Consider the following 14,503-nt stretch of genomic DNA (forward strand, 5'->3'; position numbering starts at 1 on the left):
ATGCAAGTGCTCCAAGAGGTAGTCTTTGAGATTATTTCTGAAGAGACTGAGGCATTCCGAATGTAAGGAGCAGCAAGGATGAAAGGTTTAAGGTGGGAAACAGCAGTGGTAGCAGGGAGTGCAACCACATGGTTGCTCTGAGTGGAGCGGAGAGATTAGCCATGAACATATGGGAAAATGAGAAGAGATATAATGAGGTGCAGAAGAAGGAAGGACTTTGATAAAAGTTATAAAGAATGAATTTATAACTTATTCTTTGTTTTATGGGACACCATGATAAGGACTTCAGCAGTGGATAGGCCTTGTACTCCTTTGGGTATGAGCAGCAGAATTCTGGGAGCAGTAATTAATAAAGACTGTTGTGAGGGGATGTGGGAGTTAGGGAGGCCACCTAGCAGCAAGTTGTAGTAGTCTAAATGGGATAGGAGGAGAGCTGCATGAGAGTCTTGCCTGTGAAAAAAGAGATGGATTTTGGAAATATTGCAAAAGAAAACCACGACAGTGGTGTTAATATGGTCAGAGAAGGAGCGACAAGTCAAAGATCTCTAACGCTTTATTTAGCGGTAGGTCCTTCAAGAAGCCATGAGGGCCTCCATTCTGATTAGAAAAAGGAGATTCCATCTAAAAATTCGGAAAGGGTTTTTATGGTGAGAGCTGTGGAGTTGTGGAATTCTTTCCCTGAATATGTCGGACCGCCAGATACATTAGATAGCTTTTAAAAGGGGTTGGATGGCTTTTTAGCAAGCAAGGAAATACAGGGTTATTGAAAAAAAGCTCCTAGTACAAGATGATTCAGGGACTGGTCCAATTGCTATCTTGGAGTCAGGAAGGAATTTGTTCTCCTCTGAGGCAAATTAGAGAGGCTTCAGAAGCATTTTTTTTTTTGCTCTCCTCTGGATCAACTAGTAGTTAATCAGGCTTCATATAGACATAAAATTTTGAACTTGATGGACATGTGTGTGATAAGATCTCTCTAAGACAGAGTGTATAGGGAGAATAACAACAGACCCAAGTATAGAATCTTTAGCATAATGAAGGGAGCCACAATGCAACATTATTACAGATTCCATGCAAATCAAATGCAGATGATAAGTCAAGGAAGAACAGACTAGAGAAGTGACCTGAAGATCATTTGTTACTCTGTACAAGGCAGTTTTAGAAGAGCATGCAGGCCAGAAACCAGATTGTAATTTGTGTAACAGACTATTGGTGTGTAGTTAGTGATGTGGGAATACACAGTACCTTCCAGGATTTTATAGAGGCAAGTATTAGAAGGAAGATAGGAAAATTGACATAGGATTGGTCAAGCGTGGCCTTTTTAAAGGAACAATAACACCAAAAAATTTAAAGTGTTTTAAAGTAATTAAAATATAATGTACTGTTACACTGCACTGGTAAAACTGGTGTGTTTGTTACATAAATGCTACTATAGTTTATATAAATAAGCTGCTGTGTATCCATGGGGGCAGCCATTCAAGCTGAAAAAGGGTGAAAATGCACAGGTTATATAGCAGATAACAGATAACCTCTGTAGAATATAAGGTGGCTTTATCTGTTATCTCCTAAGTAACCTGTACTTTTTCTCCTTTGAATGGCTGCCCCCATCGCTACACAGCAGCCTTGTTTATATGACCTAAAGTAGTCCTTATGCAGAAAACACCCCAGTTGTACAAGTGCAGGGAAACAGCGCATAATACTTTTTTTATTTAAGATTTTAACAACAAAAAAAAAATTTACAGTTTAGAGAAAGAGAGCAGGAAGAAGAAAGGGTATATAGAGCTTTAGCGAGCCAGGCAGATTTATTCAGATTGTGCATTTAACCAGGTATCCCACACTAACAGCGCATAATACTTTAATCACTTCTGTACACTTTCATTTTTTGGTGTCACTGTTCCTTTAAGAAGGCTTGACACTGGCCTATTTGTTGCTGTAGTAGCTATATGATCTGCACCCTTATTTAAGTTAACCTTTGTGTTTGGGAAAACCTAAATACAGTTTTCATTCTCTCTTGTGTAACAACATTGTTTAAGTAAGTGTTTGAGGCATTCTTATTATACCAATTTTAAGAACTGCAGAAGAACTTACAGTGTCCGGTACCTACAGTGTCCATTATGGATATTTTGGCAAAATAAATGCCACAATGAGTCTAGGAGAAAAATTAAGCCCTTGTTTCCCAAACATCATTGTGATTGTAAACAGGTTTTGTCTGGTCTTTCCTGTAGGCTATTTCATATGTGTAATTCTATGTATAATTCTGTCACATGTATAATACCTCTTTAACTTGTCTTTCAGAGTGTTTGAAAGTTTGCTTATCTCTCTGGTTACAACAGTGATAGTATTTGTTGCTTCAATGGTTTTGGGAGAATGTAGAGAATTGTCTCCTTCCAACTGGAGCAATACTTCCCTAACTGTGCAGGTATTTGTTTTGTTCATGTTGCTATATATTTAAAAACCTACAATCAAATATTTAATTTACAAGGTTTGTCCCATCATGTGATTTTTTTTTCTTATACGAAACCCAGATTGCCTTTTTTAAGTGCACTGTAACTATTCTCAAACCTCAAATCTGTTAATCAAGTTTTGCAATTGTTGCAAGTGCCAAAGAGCTCCCAGATCGATGAGTTTCGGTGTGTAAGCCCTTATGACTTGCAATTTGGCCAGTCTGATGCAGTTGTACCACAGTTGACCTGTCAAAACAGACTAACCAACTATCCATAATCCAGCCTATCAGATAAATGCACACTGGCAACCCACATTTTTGCTAAATTGTTTACAAATTTGACTGATTTTCTGGTAAACAACACATAATTAAATAAATGGAAAATGAATGTTGCCTTCTAGGGCATAGATAATACAATTTATAATAAACAGCAACAGGAAAGAACTGATATATTTAATTATTTTCTGCCTTTAGTCTTTTTGAACCAAACAAATTAAAGCATTAAAAAATATCTGATAATATGCTTCTCAACTAAACAAAACTCCCTGTGCTTCTCATAATTCATATTCACTTACAGTATATGAGCCTTTACTCAACATAAGCACAATAAACAGATCTGGCAGATTTATCAAAATGTGAGACGAGTTTTCCACAGAAAAACTTGTCAACTCTATTTATTCCTATGGGATTGTTAGACGTGTATTTATCAATAGGTGAATCCATGTGTTCACCATTTGATAAATATGCTTCTAAAACTCCCATAGAAATTAATAGAAAGTGGGTGCGTTTCACAATGGTAAACTCTTACATTTTGACAAATCTGCCCTCTAGTGTTGAAAATGCATTTTGCCTATTTTTTTAAAAAAATCCGTATGTTCATAATTTTTAAAATTATAAAATATTAAATATAATAACTGTGTTTTACATTTACTTCCCCTGTAATTGGGATAGTTTTTTTTTTTTTTTTTTTTTACAAAAGGAGGTAATGAGCTCTGTTAGCCCAATTTTTCCCCTCAGCTGCAACCAGAGGAATTTCAGATGAGGAGCTCATTATAAACAGTGCATAATAGATATTTCTTACTTTTTGTCTATAGTTTTTAATTATGTTAAACAGAAGCCTTTTTCATATATTTTTGCAGAAAAAAAACTACATTTCTATTCCCTAGCACACTTCATCTTCCTTTCTGGTATTGCTTTCTTCCTCTCTGGCATCTCTTAATGAATGTTTTTATTTCTGAAAACTGAATTAGATTGTGTTTTTTCCTTAGGTCTCGTCTTCAGAAGAAGTGAATTCAAGTATAAAGACATTTTTCTGTCCTAATAATACATACAATGACATGGCAACACTTTTCTTTAATCCTCAGGAATCTGCAATCTTACAGCTTTTTCATCAGGATGGTAAGACTGTCATGTGTGTAATTTCATTGTTGGTGAGGTAACATGCTGACTCTAACTGCTGAGTGAAGGGATCTGTCTATCTCTTATGTTCTAGGCACTTTCAGCCCAGTCACTCTATCTTTTTTCTGCTGTATGTACTTCCTCCTGTCCTGCTGGACATATGGTATCTCTGTTCCCAGTGGTCTCTTTGTGCCTTCATTACTTTGTGGTGCAGCCTATGGACGCTTGGTTGCTAATCTTCTTAAAAGGTAGCCTAAGTTCAGAATCTGTTTTCATGAGTGTCCTTTCCATTGATCTGTTTTGTATGACCTCCTCTTTCTTTCTGTAGCTACCTTGGATTTTCACACATATACTCTGGAACATTTGCCCTGATTGGTGCTGCAGCATTCCTGGGTGGTGTGGTTCGTATGACTATCAGCCTTACAGTCATTCTCATTGAATCAACTAATGAGATTTCTTATGGATTGCCAATAATGATCACATTAATGGTGAGCTACTCTTTGCTTTATTAACTCTACTAAAATTAATAGCCACTTGTGCTTTTACATGTTTTATACCGGCAGTGCATTCTTTGAAAGGGAATTTCTTAAAAAAAAAAAAAAAATTGAAACTTTAATTCACTGGCCCAAAATGTTAGGCACCTTCCAGTAAATTAAATTGCTGAGAATAAATACAATGCCCACGTACGGTAAAGTAAAATTTTCCTTGCTTGCAGATTTGTAAATCAACTTTTCCAGTAGTAATGTTATGGTCTTAAATATTCTATTGAAGTTCAATATAAAGATTTTTTTACTAACCATGGCTTCACACAATACTGTTTATTTTGTAAACAATCATGAAATATGGGGAATAGATAAGAACCTATAACATGCATGTCTTAGAGGACACTTGTGAATTGACAACATGTAGTAGCTATATCAATAAGGAATGATATTTGATTCTGCAGATTTACTAGCCACTAGACAGTTTGAAGAGAATGATATGGTTTTGAGACAATACTGTACTTGCATTTGTAAATGTATTTAACTATTTTGAAGAATTTAAGAAACAACGCATTTAGAATCCCAGGTGAAAAGTAGTGATTGTTTACAAAGACACGGGCAATAAACAAACAAGAGAAGGCATTTAACCCTTTCACTGCCAGCCGTTTTGGACCAAAGTGGAACTTCTACTCCCAGACAGTTTTTGAACATTTTGCACTTCAGGGGCCTTTCCTCGGGGGGACTTTTAGTTTACCCAGGAAAACCAATATATTGTATTTTTCAGGGCAAACTAAGCTTTCAAAATATGGTAGAATTTTGGTGTAATTCCAATTCTGTAACAAAGTATATACATATTTTTCATAATATAAACCCACATACCAGAAACAAAAATTATTTTATGCACAAAAATACAACTGATTTGGAAAGTCCCATGTCTCTTGAACGTGCCAATACCAAATATATATAGTTTTATGGAGATTTCTCCATAAAGGTCAAAAACTCCCAGCAGTACACTACCAAATTTCCAAAGCACTGCTTCACAAAGCTGCATACTTTAGATTTCAAGGCCAAAACTTCCACTGACAGAAGGTTTATCCCAGAAAATTACACATTTATGGAAAGAACAGATTCTGGGGAATCCAATTGTCTGTCTACTCCAAACTATCAAGTCACAATGCTTTCCTAAAGTTATAGGTTTTTATCAATTTGTGAAGTTTTTAAAAAATCACTTCAAAGCTTCTATAGTCTATAGTATCTTATATCCTACAGGTCATAAAGTAACCAAAATCTTTCTACTCCAAAGTACCAAGCCGCAAAGCATTTCTAAAGTTAGCAATTTTGATGACATTTCCAAAAATCCGCTCAAAGCTTCCACTTTGCAGCATCTTATCTCCCACATAGCATTAGGTACCAAGATACATATATGCTGCAAAAAAGTACACTCACCCCAGAAAGCCATATATTTTTGGAAAGTACACTTTCCCCCGAATCTAAAATGGGTACCCATGTCTTTCTACTCCAAAGAACCAAGCCGCAAAGCTTTCATAAGTTTGCCGATATTTATGATTTTTCAGAAAATCGCCTAAAAATATTGCAGTTTGCCGCATTTATCTCACACAATTTCTTGCGTACAAAGGCAAATCACACCAAATAGGAACACCAGAGGTCTACTGAACAGTTTGATGCCCAATATGCATAGATATACCAAAGTCTGTGGTATGTACTGACCCCAAAATGAAAATAGCGCATATGGATTTCTCGCCTGCCAACTCAGCTTTTGCACAGAGACCCCCCTGTCAGCGTGTTATGTGCCGTAACCCCCCTAACTATACAGAGACCCCCAGAAAACCATATATTTTTGTAAAGTACACATTCTGATGAATTCAAAATAGGTAAAGTTATTTTTGTACACCAAAGTTACACACGGCAAAGCTATGCTAAAAACAGATCAGGAACACTTATACAGGGATAAAAATGCAATAAAACCACAAAAATTGTGCAAATCAGTGAAACAACAAAATAAGTCACACGACAGGGTAATTAGTGGTCAGAATATCTGATCCAATAGTCATGCTGTCAAAATATACAGTTTTTAGGAAAAATAAACTAAAAACAAGCAGTAAAATGGAAAAAAAAATAATACAAAAAAAAAAGTGTGTATACACGTGTGTACATATGTAAAAGTAGTGTGACAGTGTGTATACTGTATGAGTGTATATAAGTGTATATCAGTGTGCAAAATGAAAAAAAAAAAAGTGCTAAATTGTGTGCTGTATGTAGGTATAAATGTGTGTAAGTGTGTAAATACAAAAAATAAAAACACACCTGTCCAGAAGCAGGGATTGCATGGCTGGTCGTCCTGTGCAGTCCTGGTGATTGGGCGGCACTTGGGGAGGGGAAACAGGAACCAGGAAGCTGGGAGCAAGCAGCAGACGCGATGCGATTGCGATTGCGTCTGCTGGTTGGGGGGGGGGGCCCTGGGACGATCTCGTTGCAGGGCCGACATGACAGCTAGTTGCCCAGGGGGCTGTCATCACTAAAATGCATGCCGCTTCTGCAGAGAGAATCTTTATCTGCCAAGCGACATATCGCGCACGACGTTGGCAGATAAAGCCTTTTCCTGCAACGATGTACACCGTACGTCGTTGGCAGGTAAAGGGTTAGTGAAAAAGGGTAAATTGAAGATTTTTTGAGTGGAACATGTGCATCAGTTGTTGCAAATCATAAAACCAGAATTAAAGGGGGATACCAAACAATAAATATCTTTAAATGGGAAGCCAACAAAAGAACTTATCTGACAAGAGGGAGTATAATTGGTCATTGGTACGTTATGCTACATAATGAGAGTAGAGTTAACTTTCAATAGCTAAATCTGGAAGCAAGTGTGCTTGTTTCAATCCAAAAAGGCCATTCAGTTGTATTGTTTTAGAGAAATTTCCATCTCTGTTTTAATGTATCCATAAAATTGGGAGCAATATGGCATAGGTGTGCAAAAGCATTTTTGGTAGGCGTAGAATATATTTTTAGCCCTGCAGACGGAACTCATTCAGAAAATTGATGTCTCAGGTGCACAGTACATTTGGTTGTCTTTTATAGTCTATTAAATGGTAATTTGTTATTTTAAAGAAAAATGTCTAGGATATTTAGTAAATGTATGTGTAAAGCAAAGTGACTTGCTGAAAAATCTTGAAAGCTTTTTGCTACTGCTTACACAAATGAATCCACTCCCCTTACCCCTGTTTGTTCGCTGGGCTGGGGAGTGGCATCAGGTCTGCTGACTAAGTGGAACTCCCAATGTAGATAGACCCCAAGTACACAGCAGCTCCATTTGCTTTAGACTCACCACTGCATACTGTATATCATGACTTGGATGAATAAAACTGTTTCTTGATATAATGAATTTAAATTAAATTTTTGCACCGTTCAGATTTACTCAGGAATTCATTCAAGTGATGATCTTCTAAGCCAGTGGTTCTCAACCTTCCTAATGCCGCGACCCTTTAATACAGTTCCTCATGTTGTGGTGACCCCCAACCATAAAATTATTCCTAAGACCATCGGAAATATGTTTTTCCGATGGTCTTGGGCGACCCCCATGAAAGGGTCGTTCGACCCCCAAAGGGGCCCCAACCCACAGGTTGAGAACCGCTGCTCTAAGCCAAATATAAATATAGAGAATTGCTATGCCACCCATTTTCTGACTGCTTTCTTACTGCAGGTGGCCAAGTGGACTGGTGATTTCTTTAACAAAGGCATTTATGATATCCATGTGGAATTAAGAGGGGTTCCTCTGCTGGAATGGGAAACCGAAGAGGAAATGGACAAGTAAGTTAAATTCTGATTTGAATTATTCGCAGGACCTGGGGTTTTCCAGAAAAGGTCTCATGATCCAAGTTATGGAAAGATCTCTTAAGTCTAAAATATGTTACAAATAATTTTAAGATGAAATTAACACAATCCTAGTTAAGGCCTTACTGTTTTATTATTACAGATGAAAAGCAAATCATTCTTAAAAATTAAAATGTTTTGCTTATAAATGGTAACAGTGCAAGATGGATTTCCCATATTTCAGAGCTTTCTGAACAACTGATCCTATACATGTAATTAATTATCTTTTCACACAAATTTAGAAAAGGGTTAAAGAACAGGAAAACTTTGAGCCATGGGTATTAGTCACTGTGGCAAATGTAGACCCTTTCCTCAGCAGTGATACAGCAATCTAACATTGTTCTAAAACTTGGCTGATATCACATCCAACTAATATCCAGCTTGCCAAGCAATATATTATTTAAATGGTCCTTTGTAAATATATCTGGCAAGGGCCTTGAATGACTGCTTCTATTGTTTGATTATCAAATCTGGAAGTTAACCACCAGTGTGCAAATACCAATTGCCTAACCACAATATAAAGTTGTAGCAGGTCTAGACTGCAAGCTAGGGGGCAGGAGGCCTGAAAAGTCTTAATGTGCAACAACCATGGGAGAGCTCCAGCCTATATAAACTGCTGCATCAAGGTTTCTACTTGGAGCAGTAGAAGAGTTTTTCAGCACAGAAGAAATAATTTTATGAAGTAAATTCTGCTAGATTTCTGCGTATGACTCTCCAAACATTCTAACTTTTCCCTTTAGATTGTTAGTTCTTCGAGCTGGGCTCTCTGGTCCTATTTTTTTTACTCCGTAATAATTGTTTGTCAAATTATTATAAGACCCATATTCGTTATAAATGAATGTAAAACACTGCATAACTTGCTGGCGCTTTATCAATTATTAATGTTTCTGATGGTAGACTGAAGCTGTCCCACAATCAAGATGCTACCCACTGGTAAGGGGTCGATAAGAGAATATTAGCAACTTGCATGAATTTATCAAATATTCTAACCACTTTCCAAAAGGGACTCTCAATAGCGTTACTTTGGTTTGGCCTGGTACTGAAGCAAATTGTCTATGTAAGTGTTATGTTTCTGATGTTTTGCCTAGCTGTAGTCAACAACACTACTTTTCATAATACAAAGCCTTTATTTGTAACGCATTTAACCATTTCAAGTGGAGTACCATTTAAAACATTGCTGAGCTTTTGCCATGAGAAAATAAAGGCTTTGTATTAGAGAAGTGAGTGTTGTTGAAGTTTTTGTTTGTTTGTTTTTTGCACCTCCTTTATCTTGTGTCATAATATTCTCTTGCATCTTTGTTTAACTTTTGATAGACTGAGAGCCAGTGACATCATGGAACCCAACCTCACATATGTTTACCCACACACCCGAATTCAGTCCTTGGTCAGCATCCTTCGTACAACTGCCCATCATGCATTTCCGGTAGTGACTGAGAACCGTGGCAATGAAAAAGAATTCATGAAAGGAAACCAACTTATCAGTAACAATATTAAATTTAAGGTAGTGTTTTTAAAAATAATAGTAATAAAATGTGTCTGTACATGGTTTCTATATTGAGATTCCATGCATTAACTTTTTCCATTCATGATATATGCATATTTTTTCTGCAGAAAGCAAGCATTTTAACACGGGCTGGAGAGCAGAGAAAGCGAAGTCAGTCTATGAAGTCTTATCCATCCAGTGAGCTACGCAATATGTGTGATGAGCACATTGCTACTGAAGAACCTGTTGAGAAAGAGGACATGCTACAACAGATGTTGGAACGGAGGTTATGTATTTACTTGTCAAACTAAGAGTGTTAAATTTATTCATATTAATTTAAATATTCTTTTTAAATAAACACATTAAGTAGCACACTGTGCTTCCTATATTTTAATAGGTATACCCCTTATCCCAACCTCTACCCTGATCAGTCTCCAAGTGAAGAGTGGACAATGGAAGAACGGTTTAGACCATTGACTTTCCATGGTCTCATCCTTCGTTCCCAGCTGGTCACATTGTTAGTTCGTGGAGTGTGCTATGCTGAGAATCAGTCTGTAAGTTCTGCTGTTTTTTCAACATCAAGGATGGTATGGTTGTGGAAGAAAATACACTTTTTTGTGATTTATTATGCAACAATTCCAAATTAAAAAAATAAGGCAGCTAAAACCTGTCAAGATCACGTAGAACACAATAATACAAATACTTGCTCTAAGCCACCCAGCACATCGAGCCTAATTTAAAATTTAAAACAGCCAGTCTCAATTTGCATTCGCTCACCCCTTCACAGAGTTGGTCCAGTTGCCTTGCCCCGGACTCTTCACACAGGGACAATTTTTCGACGACTGTTTCTTCATTAAGTTATTACGTGAATCACAGTTTTTCATGGACACTCACCCCACTGATCTGGGTACAGCACCCCAGACCAGTAGCAAAGGGAGACCCAGCACCACATTACCCACCTTCACCCGTGTCTGGAGTGTCTACCCATTAAGATCATGTAGAAGTCAATTGCAGATGTCCCTTTTACAACTGGAAGAAGTTTATGTGCTTAATGGTTTTAGAGGTTTTCTGGGTTTTTTGACACTGGCTTTTATGTGACAATACAAAAAAGTCCTAGTTTTCATGCAACAAATAAAAAAAAGAAAACGTAACTACCAGATAATAGTATATAAACTAAATGGCCTGTTAAAGAATCTTGCCACACTAGAATATATATAGCATATTCTAAATATTATTTTTCCATCTTTTACCTTGAGCCACCATTTTGTGATGTTTTGCGTCCTTCAGAGATCACCTGCCCAGAAATAGGGTGAGGGTATACATAATGATTTATGTGCCCAGTACATCCCCTCCACGAGAAGTACCTGTAGGTGAGCACAAACATAAAAAGTCACGGGGGAAAAAACAGGACTTTCTGGTGGTATAGTTTTCCTTTACATAAATTGGCATTATGAAACTGACAGATGATTCAATTTTATTGATCAGTGACTGAGCATTGTGCATATTTTATCTTTTCAGAGTGCAAACCAGCCCCGTCTTTCACATGCAGAAATGTGTGAAGATTATCCACGTTACCCTGACATTCATGATGTCAACCTTACTCTCCTAAATCCAAGAATGATAGTGGTAAGAAGGGTAGATCTACACACAGGCAACTTTTATAAAAGCTTAATCAAACACATTGATAACATGTAAATTTATAAGTGATCAATAAGGAGACAAATTATGTTCAAAAAACTGTTTTAAGCTAAGTGATTTGTAACTACACTTTTGTTGGAAAAATGGAGGAGATTAAAGCTAGGATAGCCGCCAAACTCTTTGGGGGAAATTTACAAAAGTGGAGATAGCGCTTTTTTGGAGTAAAAGTGGTGGAAAACACTTTCTTCAGACTCACAAACAGAAATCCACCAAAATTCCGACTCAACCGCCACTTTTCTGTTTTTGGTGAAAATAAGACATTTTACAGACACTTTTGTGAATTTGTCGTTTAAACAACATATATACAACGTTTTAATGACATTTTCAAAATGAAGTAAAGCTCAGTGTAACTCTGTTAGATCAATTCTAAGCTCTTCTGTTTTGTTTCACCCAGTTTCCATTTTACACCTCTGGTTGGAGCACCATTGGGGGTCATTAACATGTTAATGGGGATTAGCAGCCTATTGTCAGGGGAAAAGTTTTTAGAACAATAGGTGCAAAAAGCCTCATTAACATTTTATTAAAAAGTAAAACACTGATTGAAAAAAAAGTTTAATTTATATCTTATATATAAAAAGTTTTTACCTCCACAATTGCATTATGCTAGTTTTAGCTTAATCAATGAGGCAATAATAACATTTTGAGTGAATATATTGTATACATTTTTATTTAAAGGAGAAGTAAAGCCTCCCAGGCAATTTTTTTGTTTTAGCAGCAGTACCCCCTCTTTAATCACTTCACTGACATTTGCCCCAACTTATCTGTGCCCCCAAAGCATGTCCAGAACTACAGAGCTGCCTCACAGCATTGTCCCCCACCTTTAGGTGTGCCCCTTCTGTTCCCAGCAGCCATCTTGGTAATCAATAAACAGCACATGCACACTGGCACCAAAACTGGGATATAGGGGCCTGTTGGACCTCTTTTCACTGGGCATGTTGGTGTGTGGGCCTGATTGCTGTTGACCAGTAATGAATAGGGGCTAGAGAAGAAGGTATTTAGACCCTTAGATCTTTTTACAGAAGTGGAATTAAATAAAAATATAGAAACCATTAGAAAGCCCAGCTTGTCCTGGAAAAAAAATGATGTATAGTTTCCCTTCTGGAATTACCCCCAAAGTGAAATGACAAATGAAATGCAAAATACTGCTTGTAAAATCATTATCCCAAGGCTCATGTAGATGTGGGACTGGGTTTGATGGCATGCACCAGATTTACTAAAAACTAAAGACAAATTCATAAAAAAATGTCGGTAAAATGACAAAATCTGAAAACTGTCTGTTTAAAAGACAAATTCACAAAAGTGGAGATAGATTTGTCGGATTTTCCACCTAGTTCACAAATATCTATCTTCACTTTTATTTTGTCTCAATATCACCACTTTTGTGAATTCCCCTAAGTCAGTGCTGTCCAACTGGCGACCCCCCTCTGTGTGGCCCCCCACCTGTCTGGCTGCTTTGATGGCTTACCTTTCAGTAAGCATTAAATGGTATCAGTACTGAGATTAACTGGCCCCCTGCATGGTTCTCACCTCAGATTCAGGCTGTATTGTTTAAATATGTAATCCCCTGTGTTGTTCACACTTTTTAATCTCTGCATTGTTCCCCCCCTGCAGTGTTCACACCTCAGGCTCAGGCTGTAATCACTCCCATTGTTCACTTCTTCACACCTCAGACATAGGTACTGTAGGCAGAGTATGGCACATACAGCCAGCATAGGGCAGGTAGAGTATGGCACACACAGGCAGCATAGGTCAGGGAGGGTATGGCACACACAGGAAGGGTAGGGCAGGCAGAGTATGGCACCCAGAGGCAGCATAGGGAAGGCAGAGTATGGCACACACAGGCAGGGTAGGACAGGCAGAGTATGGCACACACAGGCAGGGTAGTGTGTGCCATACTCTGCTTGCCCTATGCTGCTTGTGGGAGGTGAACCTGGCAGGGGTTTGTTGTGGGAGTTTGTTAGCAGTTGGAAATAGCCATTAAATGGTCCCCTAAGGTGTGTAATTATGTACTGGGGGTTGCTCTGCTATCCACAGGGGAGGAGAAGGCATATGGAATTTAAGGGTATATCTTAATATGACACAATTCTTTCACATATGAATGATGGTTGATATCCCCACAGTAAGGACCAAGCATTTGGGATTTTGCTGTGCTACCACCATTGTGATAAAATAGGTGTGGTTTGAAGTGGGTGTGGTTTCAAAAAGGGGAGTGGTCAAAACTGGCTTCCATTAGCGGCCCTCCACCATGTATGCTAGAGAAATTCCGGCCCTCGGCACCGTAGAAGTTGGACAGCACTGCCCTAAGTTCTGTGTCTTTGGTAGTTAGTTGCTCATGGCATTTTACATTATGATAACTAAAAGCAATTGGAGACTACAGCTTTTCATTCCTACATAAAGTGCTTACTTAAGGCTGTATTTTATATTGCATGAGATGCTCATTCTTAAATGTAAAGAAAAAAAGAAAGCTTTAACATGGCTGCCTTTTGGCAAAGCATACATGCACATTAAAGAGTCTAAGAGACAAATTCTATAAAGTTCTTTTATAAGAATACAGACTTACATTAAGATGAGCAAGAATGCTGAGTTGATCTGTTAGTGACAGAATAAGCAATCTTCTGCATTTGATGTTTTAAAACTACAACTCGTATTAATCTATCTGCTGAATTAATGGAGTTAGTTGTGGTAAATACAGTGTAATGCATACATATGTACATATATAAACATACTATATATGTGCACATAAATACGTGCATTTGTGTATGTGTTTGCATAATAAACTATTTGTAAATAACTGTATATAACTTTGACAATTATCTTGTCTTTTTCTGCTGCAGGATGTTACGCCCTACATGAACGTTTGTCCCTTTAATGTGTCACCTAATACCCATGTCTCGCAGGTGTTCAACCTATTTAGAACAATGGGACTGAGGCATTTACCAGTGGTAAATGCAGTTGGAGAAGTAAGTGCTTAAATGTCGCTTCTGCTATAAAATGATATGTGGATTGATCATACAGTACGTTTTATATCATCATATATTTGTCCAGAAGAGGGCAACAGTCCCTTTTTTATTTTTAACCATGTATATGCAGTGATGTGGCTGTTAATGAAAATTA

General features: G+C 37.5%; 1 protein-coding gene across 2 annotated transcripts in view; it reads left to right on the forward strand.

The window, feature by feature from the left end:
* Nucleotides 1-14,503, forward strand: part of clcn6 (chloride channel, voltage-sensitive 6) — a 43,116-nt gene that overhangs the window by 24,257 nt on the left and 4,356 nt on the right. The window contains exons 13-22 of one of the 2 annotated variants that reach the window (XR_004223589.1): nt 2,293-2,416; nt 3,709-3,838; nt 3,933-4,086; nt 4,167-4,326; nt 8,039-8,145; nt 9,523-9,709; nt 9,820-9,977; nt 10,089-10,245; nt 10,979-11,061; nt 11,210-11,302. Coding sequence is in view for 1 of the 2 variants with exons in the window: in XM_002937529.4 (XP_002937575.2) it covers nt 2,293-2,416; nt 3,709-3,838; nt 3,933-4,086; nt 4,167-4,326; nt 8,039-8,145; nt 9,523-9,709; nt 9,820-9,977; nt 10,089-10,245; nt 11,210-11,317; nt 14,224-14,349 (1,411 nt within the window). In the remaining variant the exon portion in view is untranslated. Of the gene's footprint in view, nt 1-2,292; nt 2,417-3,708; nt 3,839-3,932; nt 4,087-4,166; nt 4,327-8,038; nt 8,146-9,522; nt 9,710-9,819; nt 9,978-10,088; nt 10,246-10,978; nt 11,062-11,209; nt 11,318-14,223; nt 14,350-14,503 lie in introns of those variants that run through there. The other variant, XM_002937529.4, reaches the window with a different exon arrangement.

This window comes from Xenopus tropicalis, chromosome 7 (assembly GCF_000004195.4).
Source record: "Xenopus tropicalis strain Nigerian chromosome 7, UCB_Xtro_10.0, whole genome shotgun sequence".
NCBI classification, from domain to species: domain Eukaryota; kingdom Metazoa; phylum Chordata; class Amphibia; order Anura; family Pipidae; genus Xenopus; species Xenopus tropicalis.